We start from the raw sequence: 19567 nt of genomic DNA, 5'->3' as shown, positions 1-19567 counted from the left end.
TACCGTCTCTCGTTTATGAAATAATGACACTTTTGGTCTGGATTTGCCCGTTAGCAAATATAAGCATGTAGACCGACATTCTGATGCAGTTTAGAAATTGTTAGTAAGATTTGCTGCGATGTAGGAGGAAGAAATCCTCACTACATGGGATGGTGAGTTGACGGTGCGGGTGATGGTGTATTCGGTGCTCGAATAGCGAATAGCGAATAGCGAATACCGAATACCGAATACTTCTATGTGAAAGCAGCCTAAGGACAGACTCAAGACCATTGGTCCTGCTTATAAGGATTCAAATCTATTCAAATCAATAAGATGTAATGCAAGTTCTCAAATTAAGAGTTTATGCTGCACTGTCAGAACATTCTCACAGGGAACGCGGAGCAGGGGGGGGGGGGGGCTTTCATTCCCCTCCCCCTTCGCTCAATGATAGGTAGCACAAAAAAAAAAAAATAGAAACAAAAATCGTAGAAGAAACAAAAAATCACAACATCCATGGATTTCTAATGGTTCAGTCTACATACATTCTTTCGTTCCCGCGCGGCCCCTGATTAAAGCGTTTGAAAGAAATAAGACACACAAACAGACAGATAATATCACCAGTCAGATTGTTAAAAGTCACCATTGATGAAATTCCATAATCCCATATAATATATATGGCATTAATTGTCAAAGCATCGATAGGTAAAACAGAATTCCAATATAAATTTATACGTACATTCTTACGCTTGATTAAGGAAGGTTAATACAGAAGTATCTAATCAACTTATAGTCACGAAAAACTGACTGTGTTGTTAATTTTATATTTCACAAAATATACATTACTTGCCAGCAATCCCATCTCCTATGCCTAATCCCAAATTACCAAACTTTTACCCGATGATATCCATTACTGCTGTTACTTATGTTAAAAACTTAAAAGTGTTTACAAAATTTTTAATGCACAGTCCAGAGATCGTGTTAGGCTACGCCATTATCTGTCTTGGCTTCCACTTTTGTGCCATTCATATTCTGCATATCCTTGGTAGGAACTTCGACATAGGTGTCCAGAGGAGGAGAGTTCCTACAGGGAAAAAAATACATATTTGATAATGGACTGTCAAACTGAGAATTCGGGAGAATCGTTTATACCGTCAGATTCACAGGATACAGCACAATATAAGCATACATATAAATATGGACTGCACACGACATTCCTTGCTTAAACTAGAAGTATATTGCCTATGTGGAAGACGAATAAAACTCTCGTGAGGGCAGCTAAAATTGTGGAAGGTTTTACGCCCCCGAAAATGTGCCTTATCATTACCCGATTACATTCTGTAGAATCAGATTTTGTTTCTTTGTTACTCGTTTTGTTATGTTTGTGAAAAAAAAAAAGCATTTAGTGCCCATTTGCACCAACGATAAAGTAATGTTCTTGGGAGAAAGCTGTAATTTGAAGGAAAGTGAAACCCACAAATTATATACAACATTACGGATTGAGTATTAATTATAAAAACACATCATGAAGTTTTAAAAAAAAATCGGACAAAATAATGAAAGTAAAAAAAAAAATCAACACTTTTTCCTAGCATAATGAAAGGACACTTGGCCGACCATTTTCAGAAGGCGGGGATAAATATGACCTCTCGTCATTAAGAAGAGAGTAATTAAAGCCTGATGTGAACTCCGAAATGTTTTTCGTTTTCAGAACATGAAGCCATAGATTCAGGGCCTGCTGTTGTCGGAGGTCGCTAAGAGCCACTTTTTTTAACTTTTATTTCCTGTTAGGAAAAATATCGCATGTTCCACTCATTTTGAGGGTTAGTCAAGGTCACAATTAAATTTGACCTGTTAAACCTATAGCCCCTTGTAAAGTAAGAAAAAGTCGCTACATTCATTCCAGCGCGGTGCTGAAGAAAGACTCAAGATTGACCTTTGAAATCCATAGTTTGGAAGGGAAACAAGTCATTGAAAAGTGCCGCCATGAAAAGGGGTGATTTATTACAGAGAAGGAGTTTGATGAATCCTATCCTGAACGTGCCTGAGCTACACAAAAGTGTTCTGTATCAACATCTCTAGATGAACAATACTAGTACTCAGTCTGGAATTTACTCTATGGCTTCATCACAGCAAACCTTCGGGAAGCGTACTGCACAATCCCTTTTCACCGATACATAAGTAATACCTCCGATTCAAGTGGGGAAATCGCATCGGGCAATTCAAAGCGTTGTCAAAAAGGCTTATCCTTTGACCTAAGACTAATCACTGTATAAGTACTGAAACGAATGGACGACACATTGACAGCTGCAAATAATGCAAATAATCACTTCAGCTGTGCTGGCTGTACATGCGTGTGAGTTTTGTGGTCATAGCTCAAAGCTGTAGAAAGTTAACTGAGAAGACACACTATAGGCCTATCGCGCTTAAATCAGGTAAAGTTCATTTTACATTATGACCTTTAACCTTGTCAGAACTCATCAATATTCGAACTTGGCTGACATTGTTAGGTCATGTACCTGTGGTGTGCGTTTGACGGTAAAAGCTCAGATGTTTGGAAAGTTATTGAGAGTACACAGAATACTGATATTAAGTGTGTCTTCAGGGAAGCTCCATTGATATTTTCACCTTTAACTTTGTCGAACTGCACCCATACTCACACTTGAACGGCATTTAACGGTTATGTACAAGGAGTGTGAGTTTGGTGATCATAGCTCAAATCTGTGGAATAAGTAATTGAGAGCAACACAGCAATATACCATTGACCTGGAGACATTTGCCCTTGTCGGACTGCACCGATATTCGAATTTGACCGGAATTTTTAGGTTATTGACGTGTGGTGTGGGTCTGTTTGATTAGCTCAGAGGTGTGGAAAATCAGATAGTACATAATATAGTCGATAATGCCGACGACGACGACGCCAATGACGACGACAACGACGGAAAAGTGACGCCTTATATCTCTCCCTTCCGCTTTACGCGGCTGTGTCGAAAATCGATAATTTCAATGTGACGTTTGTATACCTTAAGTTTTCCCCTTCCTCGATGGTCTCTGGAAGTTTGCGACCGCGAGTCTCAGGCAGGAGCAGAGCCAAGAGGCCAGCTGAAACGCTAGATAGGCCAAAGATGATTGACGGAAGCGGCTTCCAGGTGCGACCCAGGATGCGAATGGTCGGAGCGAGGATACCACCGATCCGAGACGCCATGGAGCACACCCCAAGACCAACGGTCCTATGCATAACCAGACACATTACGTGTTATTAATCTATCTTATATAACTCTACCAGAACTACCAAATTGATTTGACGCTGACACTGTGAACAAACAGAATAGGATTGACATTGGGAAATGACTTGTGCATGGGTAGAACTAGAATGAAATATATTAGTAAATAATACCTATGTGGGTGCATTTGCGGGTCTAAGACAAGGTGGTAGACATGTAAAAGTGTTGGCCGACTAGATTGCTATACTTAAACGTATTTTAGGTCAGGCACACATTCATTGCATCATTAATGCCATTTCATGTATTCGTATGATTATTTGATACCAAATCTTACCAACTTAACAGTTTTGCTATCACCATGTTAAACAACTTCTTATGTACGCGTCTTTGTTTTGTTTTGTTTTTGTTTTTTGTTTTTTTTTTTTGGGGGGGGGGTTGTTTGTTTGTTTGTTTGTTTGATTGTTTGTTTGTTTTATTGGCATGTTAAAGACCTAGCTAGAATTTTTAATGTCAAACAATAAAATTGACCTGTCATAAAAGAGCTGGAGCGCAGTGAGTTAGTGCATCGTGTGCAATGATGTGAGAAGAATACTCCAGGTATATATTTCACAATCATGTTATTATACCTTCATGGTGATCATGATGGTCATAATGACTAACATCGTTAGCATTTTATCATCAATAGATCAGTATACTGTTATCATCAATGTTCTTTTCATCAAAGCAAGGTAATCAAGATTATAATCTGAAATATTTTATCATCTCTTTAGACCTGAGATGATGAAGTCATCTGGGTCAACTGAACTGTAATAGCTGTCAAAGCTCCCAATCAGAGGCCATGGAACATGTTATAATAGTTGTGATAAGTCCCCTGTGGTCGGTCCGGCCCGCTGCCCCACCCCCGAAATCCTGGAATTCCGTGGGGTTATTGCAGATTTATTTCATTGAATCATATTCATTCTTTAAAGTATGGGGAAGGCTTTACCTATGTATGATATCATATTCACCTGACTGGCGTTGGATATAACTCAGCCGTGTAAATGTAGATGATGCCGAAAGAAGCCGACACCCCGAACTTTCCAATCATGGCAAACGTCGCCCTCAATGGCCCAGGTGCTAAAGATTAAGGGGGGAAGGGAACAGTAACACATTAGCATCGCTTATTTAAACACATTTTATCAGATCCTTTCAAACCAGAATTTCTGCGACAACATGCGGATAATCTCTCTCTCTCTCTTTCTTTTTTTTTCATTCATTCTTTATTTCTTTTTGTTTACCCGGCCTGTCAAAACGGTCAGGGCACAATGTCGCTCGGACGATGTGGCAGTAATCTTTGCCAAATTCTACCCAAGCCAGATAGGGTAATTACACCAAAATTATCCCTACAACACTTTTGTTAAAACTCTCTCGCCGTAACAAATCCTCGAATGGCATTAGACAATCAAAGTACTACCAAATTATATTAAGATAGGACTGATCGAATTTGAACAGAAAGTGATATTTACCACCTCAAAATACTAAGGCAGAAAAAAAATCGATCCATGAACTGAGTTGTCACAATCCCCAAAGACGAGGGGATCCTGAATTGCTAAATTTGATTCAGTGAAAAAAAAAAAGAATAAATAAAAAAACTCCTTAATCCATACGTTTCTTTCATAAACATCCGAGAACCAGGAATACAAGGCTTCTTTGTCGTGTAAGGGATAAACGAATTGACCTCCCATAAACTCCGGACAAAACCAAGTTCATACTCAGCCTTGAGCAATCTCCAAACGGTCTCGCGTTCAGTTAAGTGTTAAAGTCTACGGGATGTGACTTGGAGGCACTCGCGGTTCGAGATTAAAGGCTTTCTGTATATATTATAGTACAGACTGCACTTTGATGCCGTTTAAACGCCATATACTGTGCGTGCAAGCGCGGCACATACAAATATCAAAGTCATTTATTGGATTGACAAGGTGTACGCCACCCCATCAAGGCCACACAGAAACATTTAACGTAGATTAGAGATGGAAGTTGCCTCAGCAGGTATTTTGATCACCCTAATGTGATTGTATAAACGGCGCCAGAGTGCTCACAGCAGCTTGAATTTGAGCTGCAGCATTTTTAGTTTTAGTTTTAGTTTCAGTTTGAATAAATCTTTGCATTTTTCCATTAAAATCATAATAAATCAACGGTAAATGTATTTCCTACAGGAATTTGATAGATAAAATATTTAATGAATTTCCAGTATATCAAGGCAAATTCAAACAAATCTAATGAAATAAAAAAGTAATGTGTTGATATAGGGTTACAGAATGACTCAAATTTATGTTGATAACACAAAGCCTATGTCTGTTCATAATGGTTGATTTATGCCATTTTGAAGCAATGCTTCATAGGGTCTTAAACAGATATTTAAAAAAAAGGATATGGACGGATATTTTTTTTTTCCATTTTCAGTGACTTTTATTGTTTGATGAGTGTAATTATATCAATAGTATCATTCGCTGTAATATACTATGATTATTATGGTGCGGTACGTGGTAGATCGCTCTGCAGTCACTAGCAGTGTGATATAGGAACGGATTTATTAATACACATTTAAGTTGAGTTCCTTATTTGCCCGTCCTGAAATGACAACAACAACAATAACATTCACTAAATTTTCGTTTGGACAAAGCAGAAATGATTCCTCGAGTGACTCACGACAGAATATGGCGATGATGCAAGCAATGCCAGCCAGCAGGAGGTAGCCGCAAGTCGAGCGGCGCCGCCCGAAGTACTCCAGGGCGAAGACGGAGCTAATGTAGGCGGGAATCTCCACTGCTCCTGACACAAAGGCCGACACGTACACGTTGACGCCGAAATCGGCCGAGCTCAAGGAGAGACCGTAGTACACCAGGCTCTCCACCGCCCTAACAGGAAGGGATGGGGCAGAACGATTAATGTGAAGACACACTCGGTCGGCAATGATCAAGTACACCGTCGTCGGAATAAAAGAAAAAAAAAAAGAAAGAGCCTTATATAGTACAGTATAAGTCTAACAAGACGAATCAGGACAAAATGCCATATACATCAGGTCCATTTGCCAAGAAAGTTACTTCTTCAGGTGCGAGTTTCTTCACTTTGTCTCCCTTCATCCAAGGTTATTTCTTGTTTCTTTCTTTCTTTCTTTCTTTCTTTTTTTTGGGGGGGGGGAGGGGGAGTTGTTACATCTAAGTTGTGGTCATATCATTTTTTTTTTTTTTTTTGGATGAAACATGAAACGTCACTGCTTCTAACATACAACCAGTAAAACATCAATGATAATTTTTGTTGACGTGCAAGAAAATCATTATTTTGAATGAAGACATGAATAATGAAGAAATTCATTATCAGAACCCCTTTCACTCACGAAATTATGATTATCTTGAGAGTCGCAGTGTAACTTGTAAATGTAATGCACCCTGCTTTGACAGTTTGAGGATCAGCAACGTTCATTCAGATTCAGACAGTGAACTTCACTTCCAATTTTATAGATACAACAAAAAAGGCTCTGTGGTTCTCAACCCACAATGCCCGAGTGTAGAGCAGAATGATGCTATCTTTGTCTATTGTAGGAATATAAAAATAACTGAACATGACATTTCGATTCTCTCTCAAAACTCTTTCTGCCGGAAATAATTATTTTTGGAAACCTGATCATTTTAGAGGTGCCTATAATAACGTGTTAAAAATAAATCAACGTGTCTCTGTGAAAACTGCTGAGTTGCCCTACATCAGTCTATTTTTGTAAAAACCTGCATCAGTCTATTTTTGTAAAAACCTTTTGACTGTTCGAGCATCGAAATGACATGGTGTTGTATTTTCACTGAATGTTGGGCACGTCGATTTAGAAAAAAAAAAAATATATCAAGAGATGACCTACGTTAGAATATCTCTAATGCTTAAGTCTTTATGTCTACCCGTTTCATGGGAAAATTTAAGGAAGCTTTAGAGAATCACCGAGTCTGGAATCTTTGCATACATGGTTGATTGTTCTCTAATTAGGTTCTCAATTGGTGTTTTCATAAAGCAATACCTCTCGTGACCAAGATTGTGAACTTTGAGTTTTGTAAAAACTCAAAGTTGTAAACTTTGAGTTTTGTTACAAGGAAGGAGTTTAATGACTCTCCTTTCCTTTGATTTATGTGTCTGTTTTACCAGCATGACCAGGTTTAAACTTGCTTCGCCATGTTTCAGCGGAAATGGCTGTCACATGTGCAAAACTAATAACGCAAGGCAAACCCAGAAAAACAAACAAATAAAAAGAGGCACGCGTGTTAAAGCGTCAAGATATTTTTGATTTACAAACACATCAACAATCCATGGCAAACATTGCATGAACGCACTGAGTGTATTACAGGACAAAAAGCATAAAGTCAAAGACACAAACACACTTTGCACACACAAGCAAATATCCATTATCTTACCAGTTGAACATAAGATTAAACGATTCTTTGCATAGATTTGGAGTCCGAAAGAGGTCGGTAATATTGCCCTTCTTCTCGCCTTCCTTCTGCAAGTGAAAAGACGGCATTAAGGGTGAAAGAAAATACTGCAGGAAACGACGAACAATGAAGAAATTCCTGATTGAAAGTACAAAGTGCAAGATGTAAGCTCTTCACCTTAACATTTTAATAGTTCTGATGGTGTTATACCTTGATATTGGGTAAAAAATGGTGGGAAGCAGGTCCGTGGTGTCGTTCTCCATTCGCTACAAACAATTATTCTGCTATTTTAATATACGTTCATCTCTATGAATGTTTAGTATCAGCAGTGATTAATCGATTTTGATATTAAAAAAAAAATAATAATAATGATGTGGAATGTTGCAGACCGCAAATTCTAAATTGCCCAAACTCCAGTTTAACGCCTAAATCGCCAGCACGGCGAACATTTGCACCTGTCACAGCCGCGTATTTAATGGTCATCATGATGACAATTTGCACATTTACACCTGACATAGTCGATTATCAGACTGCTTAACCCTTTCTAGACCAATTTCTATAATATCTTACTTAGGTCGTGTTAGGAGAGACAAACTTAGAGCAAGCTCCACAAGACTATACAAGATGACTACAGTATAGTACCACTGAACCAAGCGAGCAAAAGGGTAAACATTTCATGACACAAGAAATCGTCGATTAGTTGCATCAATCGGCATCCTAATCTTCTTCTTTCTTTCTCTCACATTGATAGACAAGACAATAATGTCATCGCCTCGCAACACATCTACATTGGTTTACGTAATTCAAAAAGGATGGGTGATTTTGCACAATGAATTGGCAACTCGAATCCCTCCTGGAAAGCATCATTGCTTGATTATAAGATAAATATGACTCGATGCGAAAGATGAACGATAGATGCGAATAATGAATAATATATGGACAGATATAAGGTATAGGTTCCACTTTCCTTCTTTCATTAAAAGAACGAAATGAACCGAAAGTCAACGGCAGACATGCGAAGCTATAACAATATCAGTCATCTCATCTAATTTGCCTATGTGACTGTAACCACCATCATTGTCGAGTAAAGAAAATGGTGGAACTTCAATTTTGTTTTGAATATCATACCCGATTGTCAAGGAACTTCTGCCATTCTCTTTTGGTAAATCTCTCGCCGCTTTTATACCAAAGTAAATCCGACCACTGAGAAGCAATTGACTCTCAAATTCATTGACATTTATTTTTGATCGTGTGACCAAGGAGGTTTCCTCGCTTTCTTCCCTTGATTTCGTGGAGTGGCGTCTCGTTTTAAATCAAGATTCCTTGAACTAAATAGAGCTGAAAGATAGGCTACATACATGTAGTTACCATTTCTTTAATGTCACTCTCCGAAAAGATCGGATCTGGCAGTTTGACTTTGTTTGTCTTGGCCACCTTTCTGATAACGGATGAGGCCCGTTCTATTTTACCCCGGCTCATCAGCCATCTTGCCGACTCGGGAAAGAATCTGCAAACAAATAACAAGACATAAAGTGTGTTTGTTTATTTTTCTGGCTTTTACATTGCAAATTCAGCATTCAATAACCAGAGAACTAATAGACCAGTATAATAAGCTGATTCTGGTGTATATCAACATTCATGCATTGCAAACGTTATCCCTGGCAACCGCAAATACGTTACGGCTTAACACCAACACTATACGGCTTCAAACTCTCTTCCAATTCACAGCATTGATAACATTGACATGATATTCAATAGGAATATGATCGGTAGTTTAAATTAAACCACCCTTCTTCAGACACGGAGACGACTGTTAGGCAGCTAATGGACCTCAGTTATGGACAGGTCCCTGAACGGTCTTTCTTCATAGTCTTTCGGCCATCGCCGCGGTTTTCAGCGATCTTTATGAGGTCGCTATGAATACTATCCAGTATACTACAGCGTAGTTCAAAACAGTCTCTCAACGGTCTCAGAGAAGCATGATCGCTCAGCGGAATCGTAATATCTCTCAACGTTCCATTCACAGATCTTTCGTCATCAATCTCTCAACAAATTTAGCATTGCTGAAATTTGCAGTCTCATATATACACTCCCTTCGGTAGTATATTCCTGCACTACGTACTCTTGGAAATTAATTATTAGATTAATCAATCTCTTCAAATACATGCAACTTGACAAATGAAAAAAAAAAGAAGAGAAGAGAACGTCAGAGTGCTTCCCCTCCTCTGTGCATGTTCCTGATCATGGTCTTGAAAGCGTCCATGCTGCTGCCTCGTCCGGGTTTGGGTCCGGGTTCTGGTCCTGGTCCCGGTCCTTTGAGTACCAGGCCCAGCACCGCCTTTGCCTCTGCTTTTGATCTATACTGTTCATCTTGCTATTACACTGCCTTTGTGGAGTCCAGTGACTCAGAGGAATCAGGCGGTTTGTCATCAACATCTCGAAAGAGAAATAACAGGGATCATTGCAAGTCTCTCTGAAATATAAGAAAACACTTTAGCCTGGCTAAAGGAGCATCCGGACTTCTACAGCTTAAGGATGTCACCAAATGACGTCAGCAAAGCCCGTCGATTGCAGTTGGTGTTTCAGATATTTCTGTTCGTCTTTCAGATAACTATGCCTGTTGGTCTTTCAAAGATCTTCTGTGGCCTTTCATAGATCTCCGTAAGTCTTTCAGATATAGACCTCGGTCCTTTAAAGTTATCTCTCGTATTATCACGCTCAGATCTCAGTTACTTTCATTAATGGCTGCAAAGTGAGTTTTGATCTTCCAGCAATCCCAAAATTGTGTCCGAAGTATTTTCACCGGGATACCTTTTTTTCCGGTGTCATACAATGCGCTGAGAGAATTTAATACGAAAAAGTTCGAACAAAGGCTGAAAGGACTTCGTCCCGTAGAAAGACTTAGTTCCCTACGAGAGACAGGCAGAAAAAGAAATTATACATATATGTGTGCATGTACCATGTATATACATGAATTTGAATGTAGGCCTGCATTAGTAAATCGAATGATAGTGACGTACGGAACGAGGACGAAAAGGCCCACGAGTGGAATGGAAATGGCAAGCTGCAAGTGTCGCCAGTCCCTGATGAGGTAGGCCAGTAGGGACAGCACAACGTAGCCGATGGAGAACGACACCATGGGCCCGTTGCCCACCAGCACTCGCTTCGACGGCCCTACAAACTCGGTCCCTATAAAAGAAGGAGAAAATTTGTGATACATGTATTGGTATTTGTGATACGAGACAATATAAGCAAAGAACATGCGAGTGCTGCGGGCAGGGATGAAGAGTTCACAAAAATAAAGGATTTTATATGTGGACGTATCAAAACACAGTCATTGTCAAGTGACACAGACAACTTATAGATATGAAAAGATTTTGATTCTACGTGGCCGCCTTACGGGACGAACCTAAAGCTGACTGTCTTGTCATGAAGCTGCATTTAAGCAGAGGGGTAACTGCGTGTACACTTTCGTTATGCAGCTCTCTCGAGAAGTCATCGGCTAAATAAATAGTCTCTTCTTCTGTTAAGGGATTCACAATTTCACCCACTCAGTATGATGTTGGAAGTTTCCGAAAAGTGGATAGCAGTAGAAAACAAAGCAACAATAACAGAATCTTCCTACTCTATCCTCAGTAACTTTCAAACTATTGATAAACGATTATAAAGAAGGAACGGCCTGAACTTAGCATGTAAGCATTTTCTCCTCTTTCTTCAATCAGACAAGAAGTGACCGTGCATAACAAAACCAACAAAATACATACACAACACGCATGCTGCGATTTAACATGAGAACTTAAAATATAGATAATGGTTAAATGGGTCAACGTCTTCAATCTTTAATAGTAAATTTTCTGAGAGAGCAATTCTTCGACAAAACTAAAGTTTTGTATCATAAAATGACTGGAAATTTTTTTCTACAACACTTTAGTGTATATAGAGTAGAGTGATTAAGCATAATATGTTACTGACCCCTTTACATTTCTTAAAATCCCTCTACACACTCCTCATCCTCAACCCAAACAGCTTCTGAAAGTAGTCATAAATAGAACACATTTTTACAGCGTGCAAAATTTCTGCTTAATTTGTGAAGCCATTCATTGGGGTGGCGCTTGAAGAGTCACTGAATATGAAAGGTTCTTTTCTCAGTCGCTTTTGCAGAGTGAGTAATTCCAATTATTTAGACAGATTAAAAAGTTCGTTTGCGTCGAGTTATACATCATTTAAAATCCTCGACTTTGGTCTTTCAGAATCTGCCGTAAACTTTAAATTCACGTCTGGCGACTTTTTGAGATATTGTGATGCAGGGTCACATTTCTGATTAAATATTTCACCCAACTGGGTCCCTTGGTTGGATCACAGGTAATCTAATTTTATTTAATACATCGCCTCTGGTTGAAAGCAGAGTAAATGGATTCGCGTGTGCCCGAAAATTGTATTGGCCAACATTACGCAATCTACATGACGAGTCCTTACCTGGCTGAATAATAATTGACTGTCAAAAAAAAAAAGAAAGAAAGAAAGAAAAACCTTTGGTCAATGAAAACGCCGTCGGGAGGACTTTCCCCATATAATAAAATCCTATTCCGTGCAACAATGACGTAAGTCCTGTAGTTTGACCTTGCATGGCGTCTGCCTGAGCATTTGGAACATTATCTGTCAGCCAATAGGCAAGGTGATTACAAGATATACATTCTGTCAATTGAAGTTGAGACGGGAGAACTGAGGCACGTGGGCTTGTGAATTTGCCATGTGAGTTAGTGCTGGTCTAGCATTCAACTGGGCAAATTGGCAAGCGAACTACACTGTCGCTTCCAAGGTTGTATACAGCAAATACACATCCATAACATTCGTGGCTCCAAGCTTCTACGAACCAGAGAGCTGGTTCAAAATGTTGCCTGACTTTGCAAACAATATGAATGCATTCTCACCGCATTTCAAGTGTTAAAAAAGAGTCAAATAATAGAATACACTTATTATATCACCATACGAGGTCATCAGATAAAAAAATATACAGGAAACTTGAAATTCCCCAAAGTCTGTCCTAAATGTTTGGCGGTGTATACGGTTCTCTTTTTCTGCCCAAAACAAAGCGTCTGCCGAGAATGATAAGGGTGTTAAGTTGCCATTGAACACATTGTGTTCGAGACAACGTAACGCCCTTCTCATTCTCAACTGACGACTGAGTGGGTTTAAGGTACGATTCTCTTCTTAACAAGTTTAATGAAGATGATCGGATGTCACTCAGCGGTTTGGATCATCGCCGGCACTTTAAAGAACGCATTTAACTGGATTTTCAATGCTTCAGTGAACGTTTTGAATCTTCTGCCCTCTTATAAGGCTTCAAACTCTACACTAAATGTATTACCCTCATGATGAACGTAAGCATTGCATCGCAAGAATACCCGTGTAGTCGACGGCTTTGTCAGTGGCGGATGGGGGGTGGGGGTGGGAGGGGGTGGGAGGGGAAGCGGCGGGGGGGGGGGGTTTCAATCCCCGGAAACCCCGAACAAGATTCAAGAGAGAGCGAGAGGGAGAGAGAGAGAGAGAGATGTTATTAAAAAAAAGTGTGCAACGATTTGCATGGAATATTTTGCAAACTGGTCAAAAGGACGGACACTATGTCAGATCGACTTTCACTGTACTTTATTCACGAGTTTCATTTGTACGTTTTATGTCCACCCCTACAGTCTCCAGTTATCATCTCCTCTCACAGAACCGGACAAAACATCACTTCAAATCCCATAAGTAAACACCAAGGCACATAATTATGCAAATGCTGGATGTGAAACACTCTACTACGACTTCGTCTGTGTTACAAAAGAAACTGTCAAAATTAATGACTAAACTGTTCGAATCTTAATAAGGTCGTTTTGTACATGAACATGTATCGAGCAATTTAGGTATTGTAACTTGTAGTGTATCGTTGTATACAATGCATTGTATTGTCACAGCGCTGTGATACGATTTCTGTGAAAACGTTTCATAAGAAACAGTTACCATGACTATCATAATTACTTCTGGGATACTTTTATACTATATACTACTCTTAGTATGGTAATCATAATTGTTATCATAATTATCAATATTATCATTATTATTGTTGTTATTATTGTTATTATTATTAGTAAGGTAGTATTAGTAGTATCATCATCATCATCATTATTAGTGTTACTACAAGAGATAATCTTACCTAGGACGAAACAGGAGATAAAGGCGCCGGTGTTGGCCATAGCAATTATCATTCGCAAGACAACGAAAGTCCAGAAGTTCGGAGAAAACGCCGTCGCGATGCCCACGATAACCAGTATAGCGTTGGTAACCCACATTGTGAAACAGCGACCAAATCTGCGTCGTCAAAGTCACAGATGACATATTACGTCACAGAAATTGCTTCATTAATTTTCGAATGGTCCCGTGGAAGGAGAGTGCCTATACTGAAGAATTTAACCTTGGTAAATTGATTTTCACTGATAATAACACTATACTAACAATGATCGTGATGTTGATTGTTACAATTTTATAACGATACTAATACTACTACTACCACTACGACTATTACTACTACTGCTGCTACTACTATTACGTCTACTGATAATCATAATAACAATAATAATAATAATAATAATAATAATAATGATAATAATAATTATGATAATAATGATGATACATGTAATGATAGCAATGACAACAGTAATAATAGAAATAATGATAATGTTAATAACAGTAGGGCCTAAGTCTCATTAGGTAAATTTATAGATAGTAGCCCTGAGTGGATGTTAGACGCTTCCTTTTCAGTAAATTGTCTGAGGCAACCCCCAACCCCACCCCCGCCGACCTTGAATGTCGGCTTTCCACGTGAAAAAGACGCGTCGAAAACTTTGGCGCCAAACCCTGCTAAATGGGCTATACTGTATTCATGGTATTTGTCTTCCCAAATTGTTTTTTTTTTCTTCCTTTTTTTTGGGGGGGGGGGGGAGACGGGTCTAAATTCCAGACACAGGTACTTATACGTACATTCATGAACTGCAGAATGATAAGGAAGAAGCTATAGATATCATTCTCTGCAAAATTACAAGACAGAGGAATTTTGCTTGAGTCTGCAGAAATTATCTTTCATTTATGGAAGAGGTCTACGATTAAATGCTTCAGTATATGGTACTTCTAGCGTGGTTATACTTTTTACTGCTCTCTCCCTGTCTCTCTCCCTCTCTCTCTCTCTCTCTCTCTTTCTCTTCTCTTCTGCTTCCATTATCTTGACAATATACCATTGAGTCACAATCTTTATAGTTTCCCACTTCATCACTGATGTATTTAACCCTTGACCCCCACGCTCTCCATACAATCCTTCATGGGATGTTAACGTTTCTCTAATGTATTTCAACCTATCATACTTGAAAACAAATTAAGCCTTTATGTGACATATCATTTGAGGACCTAGAATGTTAGACATAATTATTAGTATGCTCATGACTCTGATATCCTGGCTTAAAGCCAAGGCGAGTTTGTTTGTAGGCGAGTTTGTTTGTAGGCGTCTTTGTTGTTTGTCTCTGAATCGACTGCTCCATTTCTTAATCATCATTATTTTGACAGACACGTAAACTATTATCTCCACCTCATTATGCTTAATTTAGGCTGATCGGTTTATATTGAACAGAGGTGCAGCTTTGTATTCTTCATGTTCTGGACGAGTGTTTGAGATTGGAGAAGGAGTTTCAGACCATACAGTTATAAGTTAGTTTGATAAGAAAGAGTAAAATTTTACAAGCACAACAGTCAAAGTTTGTTCAAAAAAAATAAATAAAACTTAGGGAAGTTATGACACTGTGAAGTTTCGTTAATTTCTGCAAAACAGGTGGATATAAATATGCGAGTGAGCTGCTAATGTTACACATCTCACACATTTTCATTGATCATAATTACAGTTCGACCTCGATTATCCGGCCATGTCGGGACCGGCACTCATCTGGATAAGCGAATTGGCTGGATATGGGAGACACGAATGTTAATGTATAGCTGCCGTCCAAGCTGCCGTCCCAGTGCACTGGCAGCTAGGCAGGTAGCGTACCCCGCAACGGTGGTGTAATGTATGCTAGCCTGCGCAAAGTCCCTTCTTCACAAAAATAAAGTATATAGGCCTATCTTTGATATGTGAAAATCATACATGTTTTACCTCATTAGATATTGAGAAACTAATCATGCAAATCTTATGAAATTAGTGAAATAGATCCATGAAAGTCACTGTTTTTTCTCAATTTTTAGATGAAAAAAAAAAAGTCCTTCACTGCGTGAACGCGTCCGGATAATAGAGATTTCCGGATATAAGGAGGCCGGATAATCGAGGTCGAACTGTATACAGAAAACGACGCAGATTCACGCTATCTGCTCTTAAAGGGCGAAACATAACATTATTCCTAGCTGACTGCCTTCAAAATAATAATTAGTCAGATTTATCAGGATTTCAGACTTGGGCAATCGTGTTTGATAAAAAAAAAAAAATGGAAATATCATGATTTTATACTGTAAAGCAAAGTGTGAGGAGATGACATCATTAATTCGCTATAAATTTGCATACTCACATTAACCGTTCACGAACAGTTTCATGAAAATTAGCGAAACGTCACAATTTTATTATTTCCTTAATTTTCATCAAATTTTTTCTCAAAGTTTCATTGTTGTCCGTGCTTTTGAGATTTGTCCTCTTTTTTGTTAGATTAATTTCTGCTTGTCCCGGATATCCCTTTTAAGGAGTTTTGAGCTCACAATCAAAGATTTTTCCTTCCATTTAAGCTCTGCAAAAATAATAATAATATTTGTAACGTTATCAGTTTAAAAATAAATACTGTCGTCATGGACTATTGCCAGGTGGCTGACGCGTGTTCCTGAGTAACCTTAAACCTTTCGTAAACCTTCTTCAATAATAACAATAATAAACCACTTTAACTTTTTTCGTCTACCTCGGGCTAAGCCTTCTGCTCGAACTTTCGCTATTTTCTCTTCAATATATATATATATATATATATATATATATATATATATCCATATAATCTCTCATTCAAATAACACATTCAGTTCTTCGGTGCCAAAAGCCGCACAGTGAAGTTTAAATAAAGATTTTCCTATAATCACCACTAAAGAATGAACTGTAAACGTAAGGACATGATGCAGCCGTAAGTCATCTGTTGATGGCCAAATACGCACCTTGATGATTCTATATAATTTTATCCAGGCTAGCCTCTTCAGTGTTGCCACATGCTCTGGGTCCTGACATTATCATTTTAAAGTTACTAAGTACCCATTTACACACCTAGGTCAAGAGGGACATGATAGATAAAAACGTCTTGTCTAAAGTAGAAAGCAGTCGACTGGATTTGAAATCGGGTCCCCGGATTTAAAGATAGGAGTCTTATCCACCATGCTTCAGTATGATGTATCGACAGATTCATATATTGGTGACGTTCATATCTTGATAAAAATCATAATGTAAATGAAAACACATTTACTGATGATGTGATAAACTTCAAACATGATGTGGGCTCCTACTTGAAAAGAGACTGATGTGATAAATATGATACGTCATTTGTCACGGCATCTATTGATGATGTGATAAACTTGATGATAGGATAGATAATTTTGGCAGACGACGTAGTATTGTATGTATCTGCAATGACCTTTGCTAATGAAGTAGTCATATTGCAATGCTCTTTGAAAAAGAAATTATAGTCATAACAAATGACAAAGATTTCTTTTAGTTTTCTTCTGGAAGAAAGAGTTAGTGGGTACTTTTATGCATTCCTTTATATTGCATGACTTCATGTTCCTGTCAATGAAGGGTTCTAAAATACAGACCTCATCTTATACATCATTTTATTTTCTTTCACTCTTTTCAAATTTATTGTGTACGACTGGAGGTTGATGTTTCTCATCTGGTTGCTTGATTCATTGTGCTGGTTTATAATGCTCTTCACCCAACTGGAAAGAACGCAGTGTCCCATAGCGTGTTTGCAGTGTTCATATTGTCAACTATGTGAAAACGCTTGAATATAACAGTGTGAAGATGATTTCACACTGTGGTGTGGTTTTTCACAGAGTGTCCACATAGTAATTCTTTGTTTCACATTGTGAATGTGACGACTCACATTGTGTTCACACTGTTGAAACGCTAGAATTTAACAGTGAGAAGAGATTTCACACTGTGTTGACAATGTGTTTACACTGTGTTTCTCCACACTGTGAGATACTGTGTTCTTTCTAGCAGGGAATTTCCTCCTCGAGTTCAAGCCCAAGACGTGATTCCGAAAAAAAGGCTTTACGAAGTAGAATTGGCAAATTATACGAAATGCAAATGTAATCTGAGATCAAAGTTTAATCATGATTTCTTCAGATTCAGATTCAGATTTCTTTGTCGTGTGCAAACACACACACACACACACAAACATACATGTACACACAAGAGTTGCTTCAAGACACAGGTAAAAAATAAGTGCAATACATGAATACTAATATTACAGTTTTACCTACGTAGTTATACCCACAAAATTTGTATAAGCCATTAAATATCTGTTTCGAACATTTCAAAGACCTGCGTATTGCGATGAGTGGAAATATCGATCTGCATAATGCATAAAGTATGCAAATTTATCCCTGGCCAGATAAAAATTTAATTCATTTAAACTTACATATCGCTCGTGAAACCGCAGGCTATGCTGCCGAGGAGGACTCCAACAAACCACAGGATGGAGGCAACATCTGTCAGGTCTTCATTTTTGCACACAAGATTAAACTGAGGGACAGATTTTTAATGATAAGAAAAGCAACATCAACAGTAATAACAACAGTACTAATGATGATAACAATAATAATAAGAACGAGAACAAGAACAAGAAGAACAAGAAGAACGTATGATTACGATGACAAAATGACATCGGTAAGAAAAATAATATTACTGATTACTAATATATGTAATTCCATAGTTGCGGTTCTTTTTATGATGCCTTTTCACCTATCTAAGTCGTGAAGAGATAAACAAGCGCAATAATGATGTCCTATCTGCAAAAAAAAAAATAAAAAATAAAAAAAAATAATCATAATACTACTATGTTTCTTTTGCTCTATTTCCAAAAACACAGTTAAGGGCAATGATAAAAGGCAAGGATAATTATAATGGCAATACATTGTGCTGATAATTGTGACGTTATCTGTATTAAAGCAAAGCATTATAATAATGATACAACAGTAATGTAAACAGAGGAAACTTGAGAGTTACAATAATCATGTTAGAAATAATAGTCAAAGAGGTAAGAGAGAATGGATCACAATCATGTTGATAATACCCACAATCACAAAGCTCGGCTACTTCAAATTTCATAATCTAATCGCTCCTCAAACACCGTGCTGCAAATACTACATCAGTTCCATGACTTCTATAATTAAACCAGCAACTTAGCTGCCTCGGGCTCCACACTCAATACGAGTCACCAGTCGGACTTTCACCGATACCGAACGGATGAGACTGTTAAAGGTTCTCTGAAATACAAATGCATGTTGATTTGTGTTGATTTATGATATCCTCAACATCACTTTTGCGGTGAAACGAATATCTATAAACAGTCCACATTTTTTAACTAATCTTTCTTTTCTTTTTTTTTTTTCAGATTTCAGATTTCGCCCACAAAAATCCTTCCAAACCAATATTCCTGTTGTGACCTCATTGTCAATCATTGCTAAAGTACTGATATGTTTAACAAAAGACAGTGGAATGCACCTTCCCCTTGACTAAGCCTAACTTGCATGTTGAAATGATATTAACATGATTAATGTGACTAAACAAAAGACATGGCGAGGTTTCCAGATATTCTTTTCACCGCAAAAGTGATGTTGAGGGTATCATAAATCAAAATAAATCAACGTGCATTT

General features: G+C 38.2%; 1 protein-coding gene across 1 annotated transcript in view; it reads right to left on the bottom strand.

The window, feature by feature from the left end:
* Nucleotides 1–949: 949 nt before the first annotated feature.
* LOC140242776 (organic cation transporter protein-like) overlaps nucleotides 950–19567 on the bottom strand; it is a 43341-nt gene continuing 24723 nt past the window's right edge. The window contains exons 3-11 of the mRNA XM_072322535.1: nucleotides 18331–18434; nucleotides 13845–13999; nucleotides 10672–10840; nucleotides 9020–9158; nucleotides 7634–7719; nucleotides 5889–6097; nucleotides 4208–4316; nucleotides 3000–3206; nucleotides 950–1060 (exon numbers count right to left, since the gene is read on the bottom strand). Coding sequence (XP_072178636.1) covers nucleotides 958–1060; nucleotides 3000–3206; nucleotides 4208–4316; nucleotides 5889–6097; nucleotides 7634–7719; nucleotides 9020–9158; nucleotides 10672–10840; nucleotides 13845–13999; nucleotides 18331–18434 — 1281 coding nt within the window. The 3' untranslated portion in view covers nucleotides 950–957. The remainder of the gene's footprint in view (nucleotides 1061–2999; nucleotides 3207–4207; nucleotides 4317–5888; nucleotides 6098–7633; nucleotides 7720–9019; nucleotides 9159–10671; nucleotides 10841–13844; nucleotides 14000–18330; nucleotides 18435–19567) is intronic.

The sequence above is a fragment of the Diadema setosum genome, chromosome 19 (assembly GCF_964275005.1).
Source record: "Diadema setosum chromosome 19, eeDiaSeto1, whole genome shotgun sequence".
Taxonomy (NCBI): domain Eukaryota; kingdom Metazoa; phylum Echinodermata; class Echinoidea; order Diadematoida; family Diadematidae; genus Diadema; species Diadema setosum.
The sequence above is the reverse complement of the archived record's forward strand: the minus strand, read 5'-3'. Positions and strand labels throughout refer to the sequence as shown.